Consider the following 22,229-nt stretch of genomic DNA (forward strand, 5'->3'; position numbering starts at 1 on the left):
AGCAGAGCCCACTTGCACGGGGGCCTGCCCTGCCTCTGACACCGTCGCACCCCTCCAGCCCCACTGTACAGTCGAGAACTTTGGGACCCCGTCCGGGGCCTCAGCCCAATGGCAGCGCAGCTGGGCTGCCCGCCGGCCCCCGGACCTTTGCTCACGTTCTGCCTCACCAGAGGGGGCTTGTCACCTCCGGCTCGGTAGAACCAAGAGCGCAGGAGGCGGAGACGGTTCCTCTGCCACCTCGAACTGCACCTGGCGCCGGGGCCCGCCAGCCCGGTCAGCACTGGACATGGCAGACAGCGTGTATCGGCTCCTGTCCGCCCAGACTCCCCTGGCCACGGACGCCGAGACCTGGCTGCATCCCCGTGGGGCCCAGGGTCTCACAACACCCTCTTGTGGATGAGCCTCAGCTCCCCCCTGGCTGTTACAGATGAGGTCTCTAAGCACAGAGAGGCTCAGTAGTTGGCCCCAACGCACACAGCGAACCCAGAAACTCATCCTTAATCCCTCTTCGCCCCACCCTGCTCCCTCCTCCGAGAGCTGGCCCGCAGGACACCCTCAGGGCCGAGTCTGTGGCTAAGACACCCAGCCTTGTGCCCTGGGGGCTGCCTGTCTCTGCAGCCCCCTGGCCCTGTCTGGAGAGGGCCCAGGGGAAGTTCCTCCTGGCCTTGAAGTCTCAGCCTGCATTTGACAAGGGTCCTGCGAGCAGGGCTGGAAGCCGGAGGAAGTGAGAGGCCTTGGGGGTGTGGAGGGGACCTTCCTCCCGCTGCTCCAGGGGGCGGCCGTGATGTAAGCACTAACGCTGCTCCGACCCCAACCTACCACCCGCCGCCCACCGCCGGGACTCAGAGGTCCCAGGGGCTGCCGCGGTGCAGCCGGGCCCCCTTTCTCCCGCTCAGCACTCGGAGGTACGGGGGGACGCGGCGCTGGTTGTACAGAGTCCCTGGTCCCTGGTCCCGAGGCCCCTCCTGGTCTGGGCTCGGATCTGGCCTGGCGTCTTCCTGTGGACTCTGGGGGCGGGGGAGGCTGGACTCCTCTCTGGGGGTCCAGGGAGCATGATCCACAGCACCTTTCTCGGGACGTCAGCTGCCCAGGCAAAAAGGCCGCCCAGAGGGGCCGGAGCCATGGGGAGGGTGCTTGCCTTGCACACGGTTGACCCGGGTTCGATCCCCGGCACGCCATGGAGTTAGCCCTGAGCACTGCTGGATACGGCCCCCCCCCCCCCACCACCACCAACAACAACAAGGCCAGTGCAAGTGGCAAGTGGCAAGTCCCTGAAGCCTTGTGGAAAGGCTCTGGTGCCGTCCACACCCGGCTGCGTCCCGACCGTGAGAGTGAGCCCCGGTGCTCCCTGATATTCCCGCCTGAGTAAAACTCCCAGCTGCACATAACGTAGACGGTACCGTGTGTATGTGTGTGTGCGTGTGTGTGTGCATGTGTGTGTGTGTGTGTCTTTCCTAAAACTCCCAGCTGCACATAACGTAGACGGTACCGTGTGTGTGTGTGTGTGTGTGTGTGTGTCTTTCCTAAAACTCCCAGCTGAACATAACATAGACGGTACCGTGTGTGTGTGTGTGTGTGTGTGTGTGTGTGTGTGTGTGTGTGGCTTCCCTAATGAGAATCATGAGGCCAGGCTGAGACTTCAAGTTCTCGGGTCACGCCTTGCCCTGGAGACACTCCCCTTGGGCCCTCTCCAGAGCAGGCCGCAGGGCTGCGGGGAACGGGTCTGTTTACACAGAGACCGGCCACATCATCCCGAAAAACAACCTCTTCCCCAGCCATCCGCTGTGCAGGAAAACCGCCAAAGACACAGTCCCCCCCCCCCCCCCCCGGGAGGCTCGGCTCTGACGCTGGCCCCGCGGCCGCCCGTGCTCTCCGGCTCCTCCGATGCTCAGAACCGCGGATGAACAACTGTCCCCTTGGCCTGGCGGACCCCGGGCGGGGTGACGGCTCCCTGGGGGCCTTCTGGCCTCGCCACGTGATCCCAGGGAGCTTTCTGCCTCCGGACAGACGCGTCCCTTTCTCCTCACTGCCACTGTCCCCTCTGGCTTCCACGCCACCCCTGGGTGGGCGGGCAGGCGGGCAGTGCTCAGAGGCCCCCTGGAGATACGGTGATAAGGCTGGCGGGATGGACGGGATCACGCTGCATGGAAAGGCCACCGTCTGTCCTCACCCCTGGCTCCCAGTCCCGACAGCTCTGACAGCGGAGTGTCATGGGGACTGTGTGGCGCATTTGAACGCTGCGTGGCCCAGCGTACCCCACCCGACGTCCAGGCTCCAGGGGCCCGGTGGTCCCTGCCTTGGGGCCGACCCAGGTGATCAGGAGTTTCGGGGGTGGGGGAGGCATCCAGAGTCTTCTGGGGAGGGTCCTTCTGAGGACACCCGAGGCCGAGACGAACAGCCCGTGGCCGTCTGGGCTGGAAAAAGGACCTTCAGGTGCCCAGATAAGAAGGTGGGTCGGGGCCCGCAGGATACACCTGTGTCTGGGCAGGCGGGGTTTGCGTGCGAGCCCCCCGGGAAGGGGGATTTCAGCCACGGAACACTGTGATGGGGACGGGAGGACTCGGGCGGCGGCAGGAGACGGGGAGACGGAGAGCAGGAGACTAGCCCAGCCCGCAGCCCGAGGGGTCCTGGGGACAGGAGAGCAAGCGCAGGGCCAGGCCCTGCTCACGGGAGAGCATCTGTGTCAGACGGACGCAGGGTCCTGGGCAGGGGTCCTGGCCAGTGGGGTCCTGGGCGGAGGTCCTGGCCGGTGGGGTCCTGGGCAGAGGGTTCCTGGCCGGTGGGGTCCTAACCAAGGGGTTCCTGGGCAGGGGTCCTAGACTAGGGGTCCTGGCCAGTGGGATTCTGGCTAGTGGGGTCCTGGCCAAGAGGGGGTCCTGGGCACAGGGTCCTGGGCAGGGGTCCTGGTCGGCAGGGCTGAGGGGCGGCACAGCCCCTGGGGTCTGCCTCTGCTGCTGCCTGTTGGTTTCTTCTCTCTTTTACAATCTCTTTTGAGTTCTTTCAAACCAGAGCTGCTTTCCAATAAATAACCCAACAAGACAAACTAAGAATCCCGTCCTCTGGGGCCGGAGCAATAGCACAGCGGGGAGGGCGTTTGCCTTGCACGTGGCCGACTCGGGTTCAAATCCCAGCATCCCATATGGTCCCCTGAGCACCGCCAGGGGTAATTCCTGAGTGCAGAGCCAGGAGTAACCCCTGTGCATCGCCAGGTGTGACCCAAAAAGCAAAAAAAAAAAAAAAAAAAATCCCATCCTCAAGATAAAAGTGGGGCAGGCAGAGAGCTCAGCGGTTCAGTTCCCGGCACTGCCAGGGGTGGTCCTGGGATCTCCCGCGCGGCGGGGGTGGCTCCGTGTCCCCCAAACCACAGGCCTGAGCAGAGCCACAGCCTGGCTGGCCGGGAACCGCCCGCAGGACCCCCGGCCTCCCACACACTGCTGAGGACCACCACAACAAATATGATAGTTTAAAAAAATTCAAATAAAGGGGCCGGAGCGATAGCATAGCAGGTAGGGGGTTTGCCTTGCACGCGGCTGACCCAGGTTCGATCCCTGGCATCCCATATGGTCCCCCAAGCACCGCCAGGAGTAATTCCTGAGTGCAAAGCCAGGAGTAACCCCTGAGCATCGCTGGGTGTGACCCAAAAAGCAAAAAAAAAAAAAAAATTCAAATAAAATAATTGTGAGCCCAGTTAAGGATTCTGAATTTTCTGAAGCACGCGGCCGCAAATCTACAACACTGACATCCCAGTAACTGATGGCTGGGATGCGATGCAGAAACCATCCAATCTCGACTAGAAAAAACTGAACACAGAAGGTCGACTCGCAAGAACAGCTCAGCAACCCTCAGCCAGGGACTTCACACCCACAGGGTGAGATGCAACAACCCTCACAAATTTTCCTCTACAGAATGTTTTTTTTTTTCCCTTTTGGGGTCACACCCGGTGATGCTCAGGGGTTACTCCTGGCTCATGCACTCAGGAATTATTCCTGGCGGTGCTCAGGGGACCATACGGGACACTGGAAATTGAACCCAGGGTCAGCCGAGTGCAAGGCAAATGCCCTACCCGTTGTGCTATCGCTCCAGTCCTGAGAAATATTTTTTGATCATTCTGTTATCCAGTTAGAGGTCATCCCATTGCTCATTGGTTTGCTCGAGCGGGTACCAGTAACCAGTAAATATCTCCATTGTGAGACTTGTTACTGTCTTTGTCATATCGAATATGCCATGGGGAGCTTGCCAGGCTCTGCCATGCAGGCAAGATACTCTCGGTAGCTTGCCGGGCTCTCCGAGAGGGGCGGAGGAATCGAACCCGGGTCGGCTGTGTGCAAGGTAAACGCCCTACCCTCTGTGCTGTCGTAACAAGCAATATAAAATACATTACTGTGGGCCTGCTAAGGGAGCAGGCTTGAGGGCTGGGTGGGACATGGGGCTAGTGCTGGCGGGATGGGAATATTGAATGCCTGAAACAAATCATCATGAACTTTGTAAAGTGTGTGTGGGGGGTGGGGGGAAGTCGGAGGAAATAAATAAAATAAAATAAAAGTGAGAGGCCATGCCAAGCCAGGTAAGGAAGGTGGGCGCACACCCTCAGCGTAATTGGGAACCTGGACGTTGCCTGGGATTAGCCTAGAGCTTCCTCTGCTCTTCACACAGCCACAGACCCCACAGACCCCAGCACTCAGAGCCCCCGCGCCTCACGCACCCCGGCCACTCCCCCCGCCACCCCCAGCACCCCGCAAACACAGCAGACAGTGCGCCGAAATGATTTTCTGCGAGCACAGAACTGCACCTCGGCTCTGGTGGGTTTGGGGTTTGTTTCGCTGCTTAGTTTCAGGGCCACACCTGGCCATGCTCAGGGCCGACTATCTCTGCACTCGGGGATCACCCCTGGAGGGGCTCAGGGGGGCCCAACGGGACGCTGAGGATCGAGCGTGGGTTGCTCAAGTGCGAGGCAGGCGCCCTCCCTGCTGTGCTTTCGCTCTGGCCCCTGGACTCTGGGCGTGGACCAGAGCGGGCAGTGCTGCTGCGAGGGGGACACGGCGCTGGCTTCCCGCTCGGTCAGATCCAGGGGGCCGGGGCCGGGCTGCAGCTGGGCCTCCTGCCGCCCGAGTCCAGCGGGGTGGACGGTGAGTGCCTGGGCCCCGACACCCCCGCCACGGCATCCACGGGTATCTCTGGATCCGCCTGGAAGCCAGGCGCCTCCCCATTATTACGCTTCTGACAAATGAACTCACGCAGAGCCTTCATTAAGTTTCATTCAAAGGACCTGGAAACGCCATAAAAATTATTATAATCGCGAAACCACCGCCATCCCAGGGCAGCGGCTGAGGCCTAGTTGAAATTGACTGATGAGAATATCCAGTTTTTAATTTTCTGACTTAAAATAAGACCATCTGCAGCTGTTTCTTTTAGCAATAATTTTTAATTAAATGCAATAAAACGTACAGGGGGAAGGGCCCTAATAAGGAGAGCGTGTCGCGAACACACTCGTTAATGTTACCGGCATGAGACGAGACGAGACGCCCCCCAGCTCCACTGCAATTTCCATTCCCCCCTCTTTTTTCCAGAGCTAGAAAGTAGACAAAAAAAAATAATAATAATCCTGATTAAGTGTTAATCACAATGTGGTTTTCCTTCATAAAATCAGGGCCTCCCCGCGGTGGGAGGCGGGGAAATAATTCTCGCTAATAGAAAACGGTCTCGCCACACGCGCTCTACGGTGAGATGTCAGCGGCCAGCCTCCGCGGCCAGCTGCGCCCCGGAAAAGGAGGGGGGAGTCCACGTGGGGAGTCTGGACAGAGCTCTGCTCGCCCGCATGCATTCCTGCAGCGTGGGCGCGGGGCGAGGGGGGCCCTTCGAGGAGATGGCCCCGAGGGTCCCGGAGGGGCAGACACAGGGACCATCGGTGGGTCATGCAGTGCCTGTGTTACACCTGTCAGCCCCCACATCTGCGGGCGGCAGCCTGTCTCCCAGGCCATCCTTGCTCCGTCCTCGTAGCTACGTCCATAGGTCAAAGCTCGCCTGCCCCGAGGGCCTGCAGCAGCCACCCGGGACCGGAAGCCCCCCACCCCCCTCCTCCCAGGGACTTAGCTCTGTGGGTGCTGGGCATTGTCTACCCTTCACTGCAGCCTCTGAGCCCTCTTTCTTTCCACCCTCAGACTAGAGGTCGCCGAGACCAGCCACAGGACCTGGGCCACCACCCGGTCCCTTCGCTCCTCCCTCCCCAGAGGGTCCCACGCACAGCCCAAGGGGGCGGAGGCACAGGTGGCCCCCGACCTTCTGTGACCTGAATGCGTCTCTTCCTACTTCTCGCGTGCAAGCGGCAGAAGGTGGCCAGGCCACGCTCACGCATGACAGCCGAGCTGCAGCCCGACCGCGAACAGCAAGGGAGGCAGCGTGCAGGGGAGGGAGGGTCCCAGAGCCCACCTCCCCCCCCACCCCCCACCCCGCCCGCCCCAGCTGCTCCTCCTGGCCGGCTGGGACCACCTGCAGCGCCTGCCGGGCGGGTGGGCAGCAGTGTGACCCCAGCTGCCGCGAGGCTGCAAACCCAGAGCCCCGGAGGCCCGCAGTCCCGCTGCCCCAGGGCGGCCCGGGTCCCAGCGGGGGCCCCGGGGAAGAAGGGGCGCCTGGGAATCAGGCTAGCAAGGCCCAGGGAGGCCTGTCCAGAGCCCGGAGGGGCCGCCACCAAGGGCAGCAGCGAGCCCACACACGGGGTTCGCTGGGGCCAGGGCCAAAAGCGCCCCCTTACTCAGCGGCGCTCCCGGAGCCGCCAACAAGGGGGGTCCGGGGCCGCCCCTCCTCCCGCACCAGGGCGGGCGGGGGTCGCCAGACACGCAGGAACAGGGCAAGGGGCGAGCCGGCCTGGCCGCGCCCTCCGTCCGCAGAGTCCCCTCGGCCGCGTGGACGGGAAGGACGGGCACCGTCGGAGCCCTCCACTGGCCGGCCCGGGTCCCCCCAGGCTGACCGCAGACCACGGCTCCGGCCGCAGCCCGGCGCGCGCCGTGGACCCAGGCCACACCCAGGGGCGCCGGTCCACAGTCCCGGACTGACCGTGCAGACGCCCCCGAGCCTGCAGAGGACAGTTCCCGGGGGTCAGCGACCCCCCGCCCCCACCCCCTCCCTGCTGTCCACTCCACAGCCCACAGCCACACCCACCCACCTCCCCGGGCCTGGATCACAACAGAGTACCGCAGCGCATGCGCGTGGTGAGTGACGTCATAGGGGGCTGCAGAGCTGGACGTGCCGGCCCCCAACCCCCGGAGGGAACGAGGTGTGGGCGCTGCCACCTGCGCTCCAGGGGGAGCCACCGGGGCCCAGGGACAGGGGAGGAGGCGGGCTGGGGGGGGTCCTTCTGGTCTGGAGAAAGAGGCAGGGAGGGGGGAGGGGTGTGGGTCCGGGGCTGACGGCACTCGGGACGCTGAAATAAGGCGCCGGGGACCTCAGGGGCAGACGCCGGGCCCCGGCCACGCGCCCACGCACGTCCCCAGCACCCAGGTGCCGGGTGCAGGCGGCCCGGGGTCACGCCACCTCCTCCCGGGAAAATGACAAAATGAGTCTTTAAATCGGAAATCCTCGTGTATGGGATTAACGGGCGGGGGTGGGCACGGGGCGGGGTAGAAAGCGCTGGGGGGGGGGTAGAAAGCACTCGGGGGTGGCACTTTAAACCCTTCTCTGTGTCCCGCAGGGAAAAGGCACGCGGGCATCAATTGATACTTTCCAGAGCAGGTTGTCAATGCTCATTTTACCACGAAAATCGTCACACTTTTTTTTTTTTTTTTAAGTAACACTGATACAATCCGACAAAAAGCTTCACGTCAGGGTTGCACCTCACTTTGAGGGGGCAACCCCCAACACTGGGTCTGCGTCTGGGGACTGTACGTGGTGCTAGGGATTGAACCCAGCTTCCCCACGTGCAAGGCCATACCCTGGTCTCTCCAGTCTGCATCCCGTTTTACACACACACACGCACGTATGCACACGCACCACACACACACGCACGTATGCACACGCACCTGTCATCAGAACCACGACAATCACGCAGTGAAACGCGGGCGGGAGTATGACTGTAGTAACTAAAATGCAATCATCTGTGTACCCGAATCTCAGAGGAAGCGCGCGCAGAAGCAACTTCCTAATCAGGTGTGAGAGCCGGCGCCGAGAGCTGCTCTGATTTCGGGGTCTCCAGGGGCCCCCTGAATTCTATTATATGCTCTCCACATTCCTGGAAGGGAGGCGCTTTAGTGGGGAAAGGACTCGGCTTTAAATAACACTGAATGGCACCACGGGAGAGTTACTCCCTCTCCGGCCCTCTGGAATCGTGTCTCGGCAAGTGGAGAGTGGAATCTCCGCGCGGGGCGGGGCTGTCCGCGGCTCCTGGCGTCACACAGGGACCCGGTGCCCCCGAGCCCAGCCCTGGTAGACTTGACCTCTGTGGCTTTTATTACTTTGCGTTTTATTTCTGTGATGGTCTTCTACCTAGGGCCATGGCCCTTGCTTCCCGTGGTCCCGAGGGCGCCGTGAAAATTCCCTTTCTGGCCCCTCCCCGCCCCTTCCCTTCCCCGCGGCAACGCTGTTTGGAGCGGGACTCAGCCACTTGAGAGTCACAGTGCTCGCACGCTTTCGGTTTCGTGGCGGAGCTGGCTGCGATGCACAGGAAGTGTAAGAGTGGCTGGAGGCTGGAGGGGGGTGGAGGGCGGAGGAGCTGGGGTTCGAACTCTCAGCCTCCTCCCTGCTATGCAGGCACTTGGCTACCGAGCTGTGTCCCTGGCTCCCCTCTAGGTGTCCTGTCCCGTGAGAAAGGGAACCGGTTCAAAGGAAAACGCTCAGTCCTCTCATACAAGCGGGGACCGGAATGGCGCTGGTAGCAGGTGAAGAAGCAGGTCTTGAACCCGGGTCCCCAGGCACCCCCCGCCCCGGGACAGTTCATGTCTGTCTTGGCTCTGCTGCCCAGATTCCCTCGGGAATAAGGTGAGGCACAGGACAACGTGCAGGCGGGGGGAGACCCTCCCGGCCCCCCTCCTGTCCCGCCTGGTGCAACCCGAAGCACCCCTGAGTACTCGGCTCGGGTCAGGGGCCCCCTGCCCCCAGCCGGGTTCTCCAAGCCCCTATTCAGGCGAAAAGACAGCAGGGAGCGGGGGGGGGGGGCCCTCACCATGGCAGCCCCGGGCCTCTCTGGCCCCCCTTGCCCAGACCTGTCCCTGTCCCAGCCCCGAGCAGGGACGTCTCTCCCCCTCTGCTCCCATCTGCTGGGCGGGAAACAGAAGCAAGTCTGGCTCCCCGACTGATGTCCCAGAGGACGTGGTTCCTGCAGGGGACGTTTACCCCGTCAGTCTGGCCTCTGGGAAGCCGCCCGGGCACATCTGAAAGGGTCCCTCAGCCACAGGCAACTGCCCAGAGGGGCGGCAGCAGCCCTGGCTCGGGCCAGACAGGGCCTCTGCACACCGCGGAGGGGTGGGGAGCACAGCCCGCACAGCCAGCCCCTCCGTGCCCCACGCAGTTCCCTGTGAATCCCTAGGCCGGGGCTCAGGAACTGCCGGGAGACCTGAGGCAAGTCTCTTTCCCTCTCTGTGCCTCGGTTTCCGCCTCTGTGATCAACAGGACCACGCGCCTGCCGCCCCTTCCGGCTCTGAAGGGCTCTCGAGGGGCGGAGGGAAAGGTCAGAGAGGAATGGCGGTAACCAAGTGTCCCCCCGCACCCTGGCCTCCGGGAGACGTGCCGAGTTCCCGGGACTGGAGGAGTCCGAGCAGACGGGTGAAAGTCCTGCTGCACTGCGGGTGGACTTGGTGCCTCCAGCATGGCGGCTTTGTGGGTGCAGAGAACAGGACATACACATACATATGCACACATATACACATACACATACATACATACACACATATGCACACATACACACGCATATATGCACACATACACAAATAACACACATACACATATGCGCACCCACATATACATACACATACAACACACACATATATACACAAATACACATACACACATCATACACACAATACACACATATGTACACATATACATACACACATACATACACATATGCACAGATACACATATACACATACATACACACATACACATAGACGCACATATATACATACACACATACCTACACACAACACATACACTCATGCACACATATGCACAGACACACAGACACACCCCACCTCCAAATTCAAAGGGAGTCACTCCAGCAGAGCTGGCATTCGCCCTCTCTCCAGCAAACAAACGCTTTCATTCCAGAAAGTGCTCAGGAAGGAGCAGAGGTGGGCGGGGAGAACCACGTAAAAAATTCAAGAGGCTCAGCCCAAGGAGCGGGCGGCCTCACCTCTGCACCAGCAACAGCTCATGTTAATTGCAAATCCCTCTTATCTATTCATTACCGTGGGGCCCCCCCGGGACTGGGGGCACCAGCTGCGGGGGCTGGGTTAAGTGACTGCACAAAGAGCCACGGGAAGGATGGCCTTAAGAATCCCCCCTCTCCTGGCTTGTTATTAATTCAGATCAAATGACCCCAAAGAAGCACAAACTGCCCAGCAGCTGAGCCGCCTGCTCGGTGTCCCCGAAATGGTAGATTCCTGCACAGTTCTGGGGGGGGGGCGGAGAATCCGACGGGGCCCCCACTCATTCTCAGGGCGGCAGGGTGCAAAACCCCCAGTGTTTCCTCTCCCTTGAAAGGTGAGGGAGCCAAGAAAGAAAAAGGAAAGAAAGAAAATGATCTCGGATATAGCTCTTAAAGACGCCTGTTGAGCAATTTAGCTCAGGGCACCCTCAGCCCTTTAAGCTGTTTCAATAGATTGTCTTTTCTCGTTCCCTGGACTTGGAGAGTATGTTTACACAATGGAAAGGTTTCCATCTCAATTTAGGGTATTTTCCTGATGGTGAAAGATATTTAGTTTGGCCCGATTCCAGCTCCTTCCTTCTTGGCCATTTTGCCAGAGGAGAGCGATCAAGTCACCTACCTAAGAGACGCCTGCCCCACAGATCACGGAAACGCACGTGCTGACCCCGGGTCTCACCTGACGCTTCACGCCCCGAATCCCTGGACGTCCCTCCCCCCGCCCCCTCCGCCGTCCCAAACACCTTGAAGCATCAGAAGAAATCCCATTGCTGGGATGAAGCCCCCAGGGATCAGAGAGGGAAGGCCACCTTCCCAGAGTCACAGAGCCACGCCCCCAGGTTGACCAAGCGGAGGGGGTGTGTCCCCGCCACATCCTGAGCCTAACTTGCCTCCGGGTCGCCGCCACCCCCCCTCCCCCCCCCCCCCGGGCCCCGCCGGAGAGAAGAGAAACGTCACGGTACCTTTCGGCGTCCGGGTCGGCGCCCTGCTGCTTGCTCTCGAAGGCGTTGAAGCTGCTCATGTCCACGTAGCCGTCGTTCTCGTTGGCGGCGGACAGGGACAGGGCTCGGCTCTGCTCCTCGAACAGCTTGGTGAACGTGCCGGCCCGCGCCGGCCTCCGGGGCGGGATCTGGATGTTCTCGTAGTCCGAGTTCATGGCCGGGATGTTCTCGTAGTCGGACGTGTCGGCATTGGGGAAGGAGATGGAGCGGGGCTTGGTGAGGGGCAGGGGCAGGAAGGGGGGCCGGGAGCGGTCCTCGAAGGACTCCACCCGGGACACGGTCCTGCTGAAGGGGACGCCCTTGCGCTTGCCGTCCCTGCAGAAGATGAGGGACGAGGGCGAGTCGCAGGCCCGCAGCTTGCCGGCCCGCGCCTTGAGCTGCGGGGAGCTGCCCAGGCTGCCGCGGTCCAGCTCCAGGAGCCGCGCCGGCCCGTGGTAGCTGGACTCGGACGAGGAGCGGGACGAGGAGCCGTGGGCGTCCCCGTGGCCTTTGCTCTCCGACTTCTTCTTGAAGGTCAGCGCCAGGAAGCGCTTGAACGACGACTTCTTCTTCTTGGGCTGCTTGTCCGCGGGGTCGCCCCCAATGAGCAGGGAGGGCGAGCTCTTGGTGATGGGCCTCTTGGTGATGCAGGCCAGGTCGAAGGGCGGGGGGATGTCCACCACGGACGAGGGCGTGGACGTGCCGCTGCTGGACGGGAGGTGGTTCCTCTGGGAGAAGCTGCCCGACGAGCCGATGACGCAGGGCAGCGACAGGTTGTCCTCCTTGCGGGGCATCCAGCGCTCGTCCAGGCCGCAGCCCTCGGGCTCCCGGAAGGCCGACACGGGGAGCTCCCGGCCCTCCACGGACAGCGAGCGCGGGTACAGGGGGAAGGCCCTGGGCTTGGCGGGCAGCGCCCTGCCCGAGTCTGCCGCCGGCTTCCCCTCCACGGGCAGGACGGGCCTCCTGGCCTCCTCGGGGCCGCCTCGGAGGCCCAGGGCTGGCAAGGCCGCCTCCGGCCCCGCTTCTTCCGGGACGGTTTCCGGGACGCAGCCGGCCAGCTTCCCGGAGTGCGGCCGGGCCCGCGTCATGAGGTTCTTCCTGTCCAGGGGGGCCAGGCCGCCCTCGGCGTCCGAGGTCACCTCTTCTTGCCCACTCAGGGCGCCGGCAGGCTCGGGAGCGCCCAGCTCGTAAGGGTTGCTGAGGGAGTCGGGGGTCTCGGGCAGGAGCACCACGCCAGGGACCGGGGGCCCCTCCGAGGCGCCACCCTGCAGGGACACACGCGCGGGGTCGGCCACGGGGTCCCGCCCGGCCCCGACGCCGCCGCACGCCACGGGCGGGCAGCAGCTGTCACCGCAGAAGGACGTGCTCTCGGTGGGCAGGAAGGGGTAGGGGCTTCCGGGCAGCGCGGCCACCAGCTCGTCCAGACCATCGCTCTCGAAAGGGACGATCTGGCAGCTGTCCTCTGCCGCTTCCTCTTCCGGGGCATCCATGCCCGGGCGGGGGTCTTCTCCCGCCTCCTGGGAGCCCCCGGCCAGCACTTCCGGGTCTTGCTTCTCCCCTCGTTCCAGGGCTTCCTCCTGGTCATTCTGCTGATCAGTGCCGGGGGCACCTTCATGTTCCTGCTCCTCGGACACCTCGGGGCAGTCTGTGGCCGTGGCCGCCTCCCCCGCGGGGGGCTGCTCCTCGCCGACGTCCTCGCCAGCCCCCTCGGCCAGGCCATCGGAATTCACGTGCTCCAGTAGGTCTGGCTCTGCGTCCACACGGCCTTCCTCGGGGACCCCTTCCTCCTCCTCCTGCTCCTGCCGCTCTTCTTCCTGTTCCTGCTGCTCCTCTTCCTCCTGTTCCTGCTCCTGCTCCTCCTCCTCCTTCTCCTCCTCCTCTTCCTCCTCCTCCTCCTCCTCCAGGGGCGTCTCAGGGGGCTGCTTCTCCTCTGCTGGAGCCTCTGCGTAGTTGTGAGCGAGAACGACATCACCCCAGGATTCCTCTCCGTCCCGAGGGTCCCCGTCCTGCAGGTGCTGGGGGCTGTGCTGCCCTCTGACCAGCTGCTCCTCTAGGCTGGAGTCACACGCACCATCCTCTTCCACCGGGGTCTCGTCCTCAGGGGGGTCCGTGCCCCCGCCCTCGTCAGCCTCTTCCACGGGGGTCTCGTCCTCAGCGGGGTCCGCGCCCCCGCCCTCGTCAGCCTCTTCCACGGGGGTCTCGTCCTCAGTGGGGTCCGCGCCCCCGCCCTCGTCAGCCTCTGCCCCCGGGGTCTCCTCAGCAGCTCCAGGGGTGTCCTCCCCCGCGGGGCTGGGGGGCGTCTCCCCTGCATTCTCTGCGGGCTCCTGCTCCTGGGGCTCGCAGTCCCTGGGCAGGGCCCCGGGGTCCCCGCCGTAGCCGCCGTCCGCCTCGGCCTGGGCGCGCTCCTGGTCGGGCCGGGGGTCCTGGAACAGGCCGGCGTCCACGCACAGCAGCCTCCCGTTGCTGCATTTGTTCAAGCTGCCGATCACGTACACGCTGGCCCGCCACTCGTGGGGGGCCGCCAGCCTGGGCTTCGGGGCGATGGGGGGCTTCGGGCCCCTGGACATGGAGTTGGGGCTGTGAAGACCCTCGGGCCGGGGTGACGCGGGGAACTTGGGCGTCGTCACGGGGGTGAAGGAGCTGGCGGCCTTGGGTTTGGGCGCGACGGGTGGTTTTGGCGAGTCTGAGGGACGGAGAGAAAAGGGAAGAAACGTAAGGGAGGGCAAGGTCAGTCAGAGTCCCCTGGCGGCCGTTTCCCGCCCATCTGTTCTGTTGGGTTTGGGGCCACACCTGGCGGTGCTCGGGGCTCACTCCTGGCTCTGTGCTCCGGGGTCACTTCAGGAAGCCCCGTGGATGGCGGCAACCAATGCCAGGCTGGCCGCGCGCACGGCAGACGCCCTCCCCGCTCTCTGGACCCTACAGCCATGGGGGGTGGGGGAGGCTTGTTTTCTGTCTCATTTTTGTGATACAACAGTGCTCAGGGCTTGCTCCTGGCTCTGTGCTCCGGGGTCACTCCTGGAGAGCTTGGGGGACCATATGGGGTGTCGGGGACCGAACCCAGGTCCGCCGAGAGCAAGGCAAACGCCCTCCCTGCTGTCTGAGGTCTCTGGCCTATCTTTTTAGAGGACACCCCAGGTGATGGTTTCACAGCCCCTGGGACCCTGGTCTCCTGCCTTCAGAGACTCGAGCCCCCTGCCCCCAGCAGCCCTGAACCCCACCCCCCACAACTCCTCCTGATGTCTCTGCCAGAAACCTAGTGAGTCGACCACCCTCTGTACCTGCATGGCGCCCGGGCCCCCTGCGGGTGGCGGAGCCCATCCCGGCCCCCACCCACTCATTCACCAGGGACCCGCCAGGCAGCACTGGACGTGACCCCCGCGTTACATGCTCAGCGTTTCTCGCCTCCGGCTGAGGCCAGCTGGGCCAGGGAGAGAAGGACCCCCCTGCCGGGGAGGGAGCCACCGGGGAAACGCAGCTGCCAGGAGCACGGGGAGGGGATGGAGCTGGAGAGTGTGACGGTGACGTCTGCCTCCTGCGGGGTCACCCCTGCATTCATCACACGGCAGACAAGGCTAATGGCCCGGCTTCCAGACACCGCGGGCGAGCAACACAGCGCCTGCCCGCGTGCACGCTGGCCAAAGGCTGCCTCCTGCCGCGCACGGGCACAGAGGGGCCGCAGGGGTCCCGCCCAAGGAAGGGGGTCGACCAGGGGCTGAGCTGGAATCTGCCGGCAGGCCGGCCCTCCTGCTCCTCCGGCCCGGTTAAAAGCTGGCGGTGGCCGCTGACCCCGTCATCTGTGACCCAGAGCTGTCCAACAGAAGGGGGCCCCGCTTAGAAGGGGACCCCATTTAGAAGGGGACCCCGTTTCTCACAGGTCATTTTTTTTTTTTTTTTTTTGCTTTTTGGGTTCCTCCTGGCTCTGCGCTCAGGAATGACTCCTGGCGGTGCTCGGGGGACCCTAGGGGATGCTGGGGATCAAACCCAGGTCGGCCATGTGCAAAGCAAATGCCCTCCCCGCTGGACTGTCGCTCCAGCCCCTCGCAGATCATTTTTAGCTCCCACGGCTGCGGGACATCGCACACAGGCGAGGCAAATCGCCGCGACGACACGTTTCGCTCGTTCCTACTCTACCATCCCCAAACGGGCTCACTCTGGGCGGCGCAGTCGGCAAGCCAGGGCGGGCTCCGTACCGGGCTCAGACGCAACTGAGCAGCGGGGCAGCTGGCGTCCACCCGGGAGGACGTCCTCACCCGCCCACCCAGCGTCCACCCAACGGCTCAGAAACAGCCACGACGGGTGCACGCGGCAGCCCCAGAGGGCCGGTGGCTGCACTTGGGACCAAGACCTGCCCGAGGCACGTCCCCCCAGCGCCCCAACTCCAGGGCCCGGGGGCAGGCAGGAGCACCCCCTCTCGGGCAGCGGAAAACCACGTCAAACTCCGCGGGGGCCCCCGAGGAAACCAAGAGGCCCGAAGCCACGAGGGGTCCAGAGCACAAACCCACAGTCCCGTCATTGCTGGAAGAACCAGGGAACAAGCACCTTCGCCTGGAAAGCCAGTGACCCTGGGACTCGGGCTCCCGGGCCCGGTTCACAGTTACACCCGGGCCGCGGACTGTGCGGCAGGGAGAACAGAGTCCAAGAAGGAGAGGCGAGGGCAGCCCCCGCCCCGCCCCACCCCTACCCACACCCGTTTCCTCTGCAGCCACGCAGCCAGGGCCAGGCACCCACGGGCAGGTGATAAGCCAGGGGCTCTCCACGCCTGCTTTCATAAGCAGCCAAGTATGTCCCCGCTTAGAAAAATGCGTCTGAATTAGTCAGAGTAAGTGCATTTGGGACTTAAAGGGCAAAGTTGGAGCCGTCAGTGTGTGTGGGTGAGTGGGGGGGGGAGGTCAGAGTCGGTTATTGGAAGCTGGCTGATCCAGGTTCAAATCCTGGCTCAGCCACTTTAAAACGAGGAGATTGAACCTCGGTTTTCTCATCTGGACAATGGGTCCAGCAGCATCTGTTCGGAAGCAGGATAGAGATAAAAGACACACAGAGGTCTAGCCGATGACGAGTATAGGGCCAGGCCGGCAGGCAAGAGCCAGCCTCTAGATCTCGTAGCCCTGACAGCTCCGCCTCTACCGCCCTCCCAGCCCCTCGCTGCTCCCCCAGAATCCCACCCTCCACCCACGGGCTCTGAGCATCTGTGGCCCCCTAGCCACCTCCAGTGCCAGGTGTCGGCAGGAAACGATTCTCGGAGGCCGGGGACTCCCGTTTCTCATCCACAACAGGTGGCATGTCACGAGGGCACCCCGAGGCCTGACAGAGACCAGCGGGCCCTGAAAAACGACCCTCACTCGGCTTCATGGCGCCCCCACCCCCGCCCCATCCTTCATCCAGCCGAGTTATCGATCGGTGGGTGGTGTGGTAGCTTCTCAGGAAAGGTCACGGCAGCGTCCGAAGCAGGACCCCACAGGGGAATGCCCCCCTGCCAGCCTGGGAAACCAGCGCCCTGTGCACCCCCCCATCCCACCCCCTGGGCATCCCCTTCCGGCTCAAAGCCCCGGGCAAGCCCAGAGACCAAGGGAGGCAGGACGAGAAAGGCCTTGGGGGACCCTCACTGAAATCCGAGGGAACTGGGGTACAGCTCCGGTACCTGCCTGGGGCTCCTGAGTCTCCCGGGGTCCTGGGGGTCTCCTGTGTTCCCATCCCTGAGCCGTTTCCTTCTGAGCGTTTCCTCAACCAGGACAGCGCAGCGCAGGGAAACTGAGGCCAGGGCCCGGGGAGAAACGCGCGTAAGCCCAGGCCCAGGCGGAGAATCTTCCCCAGCACAAGGTGACGCTGACTCCCACCGGCTCCCCACCGGTGCCCTCGAACCCCGGTCGCCTCCGAGGGGTTCACAGAGCAACAAAGATCCTGCCGGGCCGAGAGACGCGAGAGGCTGGGAGGGAAGACGAGGAAGCCGAGGGTTTAAGGAGCTGCGGGACGGGAGTCTCGGACAGGGGTGCCAAGGGCCAGGAGGAGACGCGCGAAGGTCAGGGGTCGCCGGGCGAGTTCAAGGAGGGGGGGGCCGGGGGGAGCTGTGGGAGCAGCAGGAGAGGGGGTCCGGGGCCGGGCAGCCAAAAAGAGGGGACGGGGCTCGGGCCAGGCCAGGAGACACGGACACGGGGGGTGGGGTGGGGTGGGAGGAACAGGTAACAGGTAACTGTGAGCACGGACGGGCAGGTGGTGCAGCGGAGGGCGCCTGGAGTCACTGCCCCACAGAGGCAGGCTGCAGAGGGGAGGCGGGGCGGGCGGGGCCCCCAAAGTGGAGCTGTGAAGTGGGTCCTCAGCTCTGCCGTCTGGGCTCTGGGGAGAGCTCTGGCCGGAGCCCGAGGGAGCCGTCACAGACGGGGAATGTCAGGCATGAGCCGAGCGACGGAGTGTGGCCCGGGACGAGAGTGGGGGCCGGCCAGGAGGGCGCCCCGGTGGCCGGGGGTTACCAGAGGGCACGCAGGAGGGCGGAGGAGGAGGGTCACGAGGGCAAGGCCAGGGCCTGCGGGCGCCCGGCTCTCCTGCCTGCTGCCCACAGGCGACTGCCCGAGGGGGGTCCGTGGTTGGGGGACCCAGAAGGTTCTGCAGAGACAAGACCCCCCCCACCCCCACCAAGAGCGGGGCCGGAGCCACAGCGGGGAGGGCGCTTGCCTTGCACATGGCCAACCTGGTTTCCATCCCTGCATCACATACGGTCCCCCAAGCACCACCGGGAGTGATTCCTGAGTGCGGAGCCCCGAGCATCACTGGGTGTGCTGCACCCCCCCCACCCCCCTCCCCAAGACTCAGGAGAGCAGGAGCCAGGGGGGCTCGTACGAAGGACGGGGGCAGGGCGTCAGGAGGAGGGTAGAGACCCTGATCAGAAAAGGCACGGAGTAATCCGGGGGAAAAGAACAGCGCACGCTGGCGGGGACAGGGGGTCACTGACCCATCAGCACTGGGGGTCCCGGCCCAGGCTCAGCGTCTGGTGGTCCCAGTGCCCCCGCCCGAGCCCCTCTGGCTGCCGCGGGATCTTCTCTCACCCTGTATCGCAGGGCCTGGGGGCACCCCCTCCCCTCCCTCAGACACCAGCACCGCGGACCACCGCGCTGCCCAAGGATGCTGGCTTCCATCCGGCCCAGATGCCAAGAGTTAACTGGGGGGGGAAGTAGGGGGGGCGACCACAGTGACAAGATGAAGAGATTTTTAACAGCTTCTGGCGACCAGCCCCTTGGCGCCCGTTTATATTTTCTCTCTCTATTTTAATTAAATATCTGTCACTCACACACGCCTGCGTGCGGTTCCCTCCTCGGCGGCATGCGGCTCCGTGCAGGCCCAATTAGCAGGGGTCTGGGGAGGAGCACTGGGGCAGGAGCACTGGACTGGGAGCTCCTCTAGAGAGAAGCCCTGGGCTGGGAGCACGGGGAGCTGGGAGCTCCCAATTCCACTTCCGGCTCTGCCGTCAGCAGGAAGCGTGACCCCGGCGAGTCCCTCCGGCTCTCGGCAGCGTGGAGGGGGCCTGGCCACTGCCTTCTGCCCGGACACTGTCTCCCCGCCTCCCGGGCCTGCCCGGCTTCCCCGTTTCCCACCCCCGGGTCCGCTTCAGCGGCTGCTGACCCCGGAACGCCCGGAACCATATGTTCCAAGAGTAATTATCTCCCGATTTCACCTTCCAATTGCATCTAAATTTAACTTCCGTTCCTGGGTGCCTGCTGGAATGTCCAAGCCGGGCCCGCGGGTTTCTAATTAGGCTGCTGAGACGCGCGTGCGGTGGTCCGCAGTGGGGCACGAGGGGGACCGGAGCGGGGGGCAGCGGGGAAGGGCGCCGGCTGGAGCCCCCCCATGGAAGATGCACACGTGCGAGCGTCTGGGAGAGGCGCCTGGGCCTCTCCGAGCCCAAATTTCTTTCTCGGTAAAGACACGCCCCCTTTTCCTGGGCGCGGGCAGGGAGAGAGGAGCCGGGGGCTTGACGGCCACGGGCAGCGCACGCGTGTTCCCCGCGCGTCCACGAATGGCCCACGGCAAGCTGCCAAGCCGCAGGGTCCGAGTTTCAGTCTCGCCCCGGCCCGTGGCTGCACGGCTGCCCACCAGCCGCCTGCAGCCTCCGTCGTCCTCTCTCTGAGAGGGGACAGCCAGGCCAGCTCGGGGAGCCGGCATCGGGGTCACCCCATCCCGCCAGCACTGGCGAGGGCTGACGGGCCCGGGGCGGGGGGGTGGGAGAGACGCTTCCGGGCCCTGCAGGCTCCAGTTCGTAGGGGAGTCAATGGCCTCCCGGCCCCCCACTTTTCAGACACGGAAACTGAAGCTCGGGAAGAGAAACTGGAAGCAAGTTCCCGTGCCCGTGCCGACGTGGGTGCGACAGTGTGCGCACGAGTCCCCCCACCCGTGGCGGCTCGCGCACGAGCCCGTGGGGAAGGCGGCGGTGGCTGAGACCTGGTTCCACGAAACCCCAGGGCCCCCGTGCCCAGGTCTGAGGAAAGGCGGGGCAGGTGCGGGAAAGAGTGTCAGGCGCCTTCCCGGGGCTTCACAGAGCAGCTTGGGCAGGACTTGGGGGGTGGGGGGGGTGCGCTGGTGGCAGAGGACGAGGCGGAAGCACCCCGAGCGCGGCCACCCCGATTTCCTGGGCCCACAGTGCTCCCGAGTGTCCCTCCATCTCCCCCCTCCCCCCCAGCCCTCGGAGCAGGCCGGGAAGCGGTGGGAAAACTGGAACCGGTCTCACCATTGTTTGGCGAAGGTTTATTAGGAGCGGAGGGAAAAGCCCGCCTGGCTCTGTCCAGGCCCGGCCGGAACAGGCAGGAGGCGAACTTTTCCCTCCAAGGAGTGGCTGGACCAGGACCCCGCGCCAGCCGCCTCCCTTCTGCCCCTCTGCCACAGCCCTGACCCCCGGCTCTGAGTGCGGGGGCCCGCCCGCCTGGGGCCTGGGGCCTGGCCCGCCCGCCCACCCGGCCCCCCGCAGCTTCCCAGAGGGGCTTCTTTGTGGGATTCCCGTGGCCACCCCCCTCGGCACCTCAGTCCCAAGACAATGACTTTCTCCACTGAAAAGACATTTTTAAAGAACCCCCACCCCACCCCCCGCGAACACACAGCAGGATGCGGGCCCACGACAGCCAAAATGGTGGCTTCCTGTTTCTTTAGGGATGTGTGTTTTGGAGAAGGCCGGACAAGGGTGTTGGTCCGGGAGAGGCCGCCGTCTGTCTCCCAGGCCAGGGGAGCAGAGCCCGGGCCAGGCGCCCCCACACTTCCCGGGCAAACGGAGGGACTGTGAGGGAACTTCGCTGGGAGCGGGGCTGAGCGGGGGGACCCGAGCCTCGGTTACTCCATCTGTGCAATGGCCCTAACACCAGGCCAGCGGCTCCTGCATCCAGGGAACCCGGGGCTGCAGGGCTCATCCCCCAGGCGGAGCAGGGAGGGCTGGGAGGGGATCCCCAGGGACTGAAGGGGCCCAGGGACGGCAGGCCCCCCTCCCCCAAGGGCACTGAGGGGGGAGGGGGTGCAGACACAAAGAGGGACCCATGCCAGGGCTGTGAGGGAGGGGTGCGCAGGGGTGAGGCCAGAGCTGTTGGGGGGGGTGGGGGCCTGGGCGAGAGGGGTGCAGGGTGGGGGCCGGGAGGGCCGGGCGCGGGGACCGTGAGAGAGGGGTGTGCGGAGGGAGCCCGGGAGGGGTGCGCGGGGAGGGGGCGCACACCCGGCGCCCTTCACTCCTGGGGAGTGAGTTCCAAGTGTGGGGGGGAGGGCGGGAGGCGGCGGCACGGTCCTGGGGTCGGCCCGTCCGTCCGTCCGTCCGTCCGTCCGGCGGCCGGCGGAGGCCAAGGCCGGCGCGGTCAGGGGCGCGTCCCGACGGCGCGGGCGCTGGTTCGGGTCCGGCCGGCGCTGGGGGGTCCCGGGGGCGTCCCCCGGGTCCCGGGCGCGGCGCGAGCGGGGTTGGGGTGCACCTGGCCCGGCGCGGCCGCGCCCGGACGGAGGGGGCGTCCCCGAGGCGGGGCGTCCCGGGCCGGACCCCCACGCCCCACGCCCCGCGCCTGGGCCCCGGGCCGGGCGGGGGCGCGGGGGCCCCTTACCTGCTCTGTGCATCTTCCAGCGCGCCGAGCCGGCGCCCGTCGGTCCCGCGTCCGAGCCGGCGCCGAGTCCCCGGCGCCCCGCGGGGCCCGCACCCTCCCGCCCCGCCCCCGGCCGCGGCGCGCAGGGCAAGTGGGGGCGCGGGGCGCGGCGGGGCGGCCGGCGGGGAGGGGGCGCGGGCGCGGGCGGGGAGGGGGCGCGGGGCGCGGGCGGGGCGGGCGGGAGGGGGGTCGGGGAGGGGGCGCGGGGCGGGAGGGGGGCCGGGGAGGGGACGCGGGGCGGGGAGGGGGCGCCGGGAGTGGAGGGGGCGCCGGACCCGGGGAGGGGGGACGCTGGGCAGGAGCGGGGCGCGGGGCTGGGATTGGGGGCCAGGCGCGGAGGGGGCGCAGGGGGGAGGGGAGGGGGCGCGGGACCAGAAATGGGGCGCGGGGCGGGCGGGGGCTCCGGGCGGGGCGGGCCGGGCGCGGGGGGCGCGGGGCGCGGCCGTGCGGGCGGGCGGGGCGCGGGGCGCGGGGCCGGGCGGGGGGCGCGGGTAGGGGTGGGGGGCGCGGGGCCGGGGCGCTGCGCCTCCCCGACGTTTCCTCCCGCGGCTTCTGCCTCTTTCCTTTCTGCGCTGTCAGGCACCGGCCGAGCGGGGGGCGCGGCGGCCCCGCGCACATTTAAAGGGGCCGTGGCCGTGCGGACCGCGCGAGCCGCGCGCGCGGGGCGCGGGGCGGGAGGAGCGCGGCGGCGGGCGGGGGGCGGCCGGCCGGGCTGCTGGCGCTCCGCAGGCCCCTTCGCGCGCGGGGAACCTGCCTTCTCCGGCCCCCCGGCCACTCCTTCTGTCCTGACTCAGCCCCCGAGCAGGG

At 65.4% G+C, this 22,229-nt stretch overlaps 1 protein-coding gene across 1 annotated transcript in view; it reads right to left on the bottom strand.

Annotated features, from left to right (window-relative positions):
• The window catches only part of FGD5 (FYVE, RhoGEF and PH domain containing 5), an 83,591-nt gene extending 62,123 nt beyond the window's left edge, over positions 1–21,468 (bottom strand). The window contains exons 1-2 of the mRNA XM_055135510.1: positions 21,384–21,468; positions 11,314–14,014 (exon numbers count right to left, since the gene is read on the bottom strand). Coding sequence (XP_054991485.1) covers positions 11,314–14,014; positions 21,384–21,396 — 2,714 coding nt within the window. The 5' untranslated portion in view covers positions 21,397–21,468. The remainder of the gene's footprint in view (positions 1–11,313; positions 14,015–21,383) is intronic.
• Between the last annotated feature and the right edge of the window lie 761 nt (positions 21,469–22,229).

The sequence above is a fragment of the Sorex araneus genome, chromosome 4 (genome assembly GCF_027595985.1).
Source record: "Sorex araneus isolate mSorAra2 chromosome 4, mSorAra2.pri, whole genome shotgun sequence".
NCBI classification, from domain to species: Eukaryota; Metazoa; Chordata; class Mammalia; order Eulipotyphla; family Soricidae; genus Sorex; species Sorex araneus.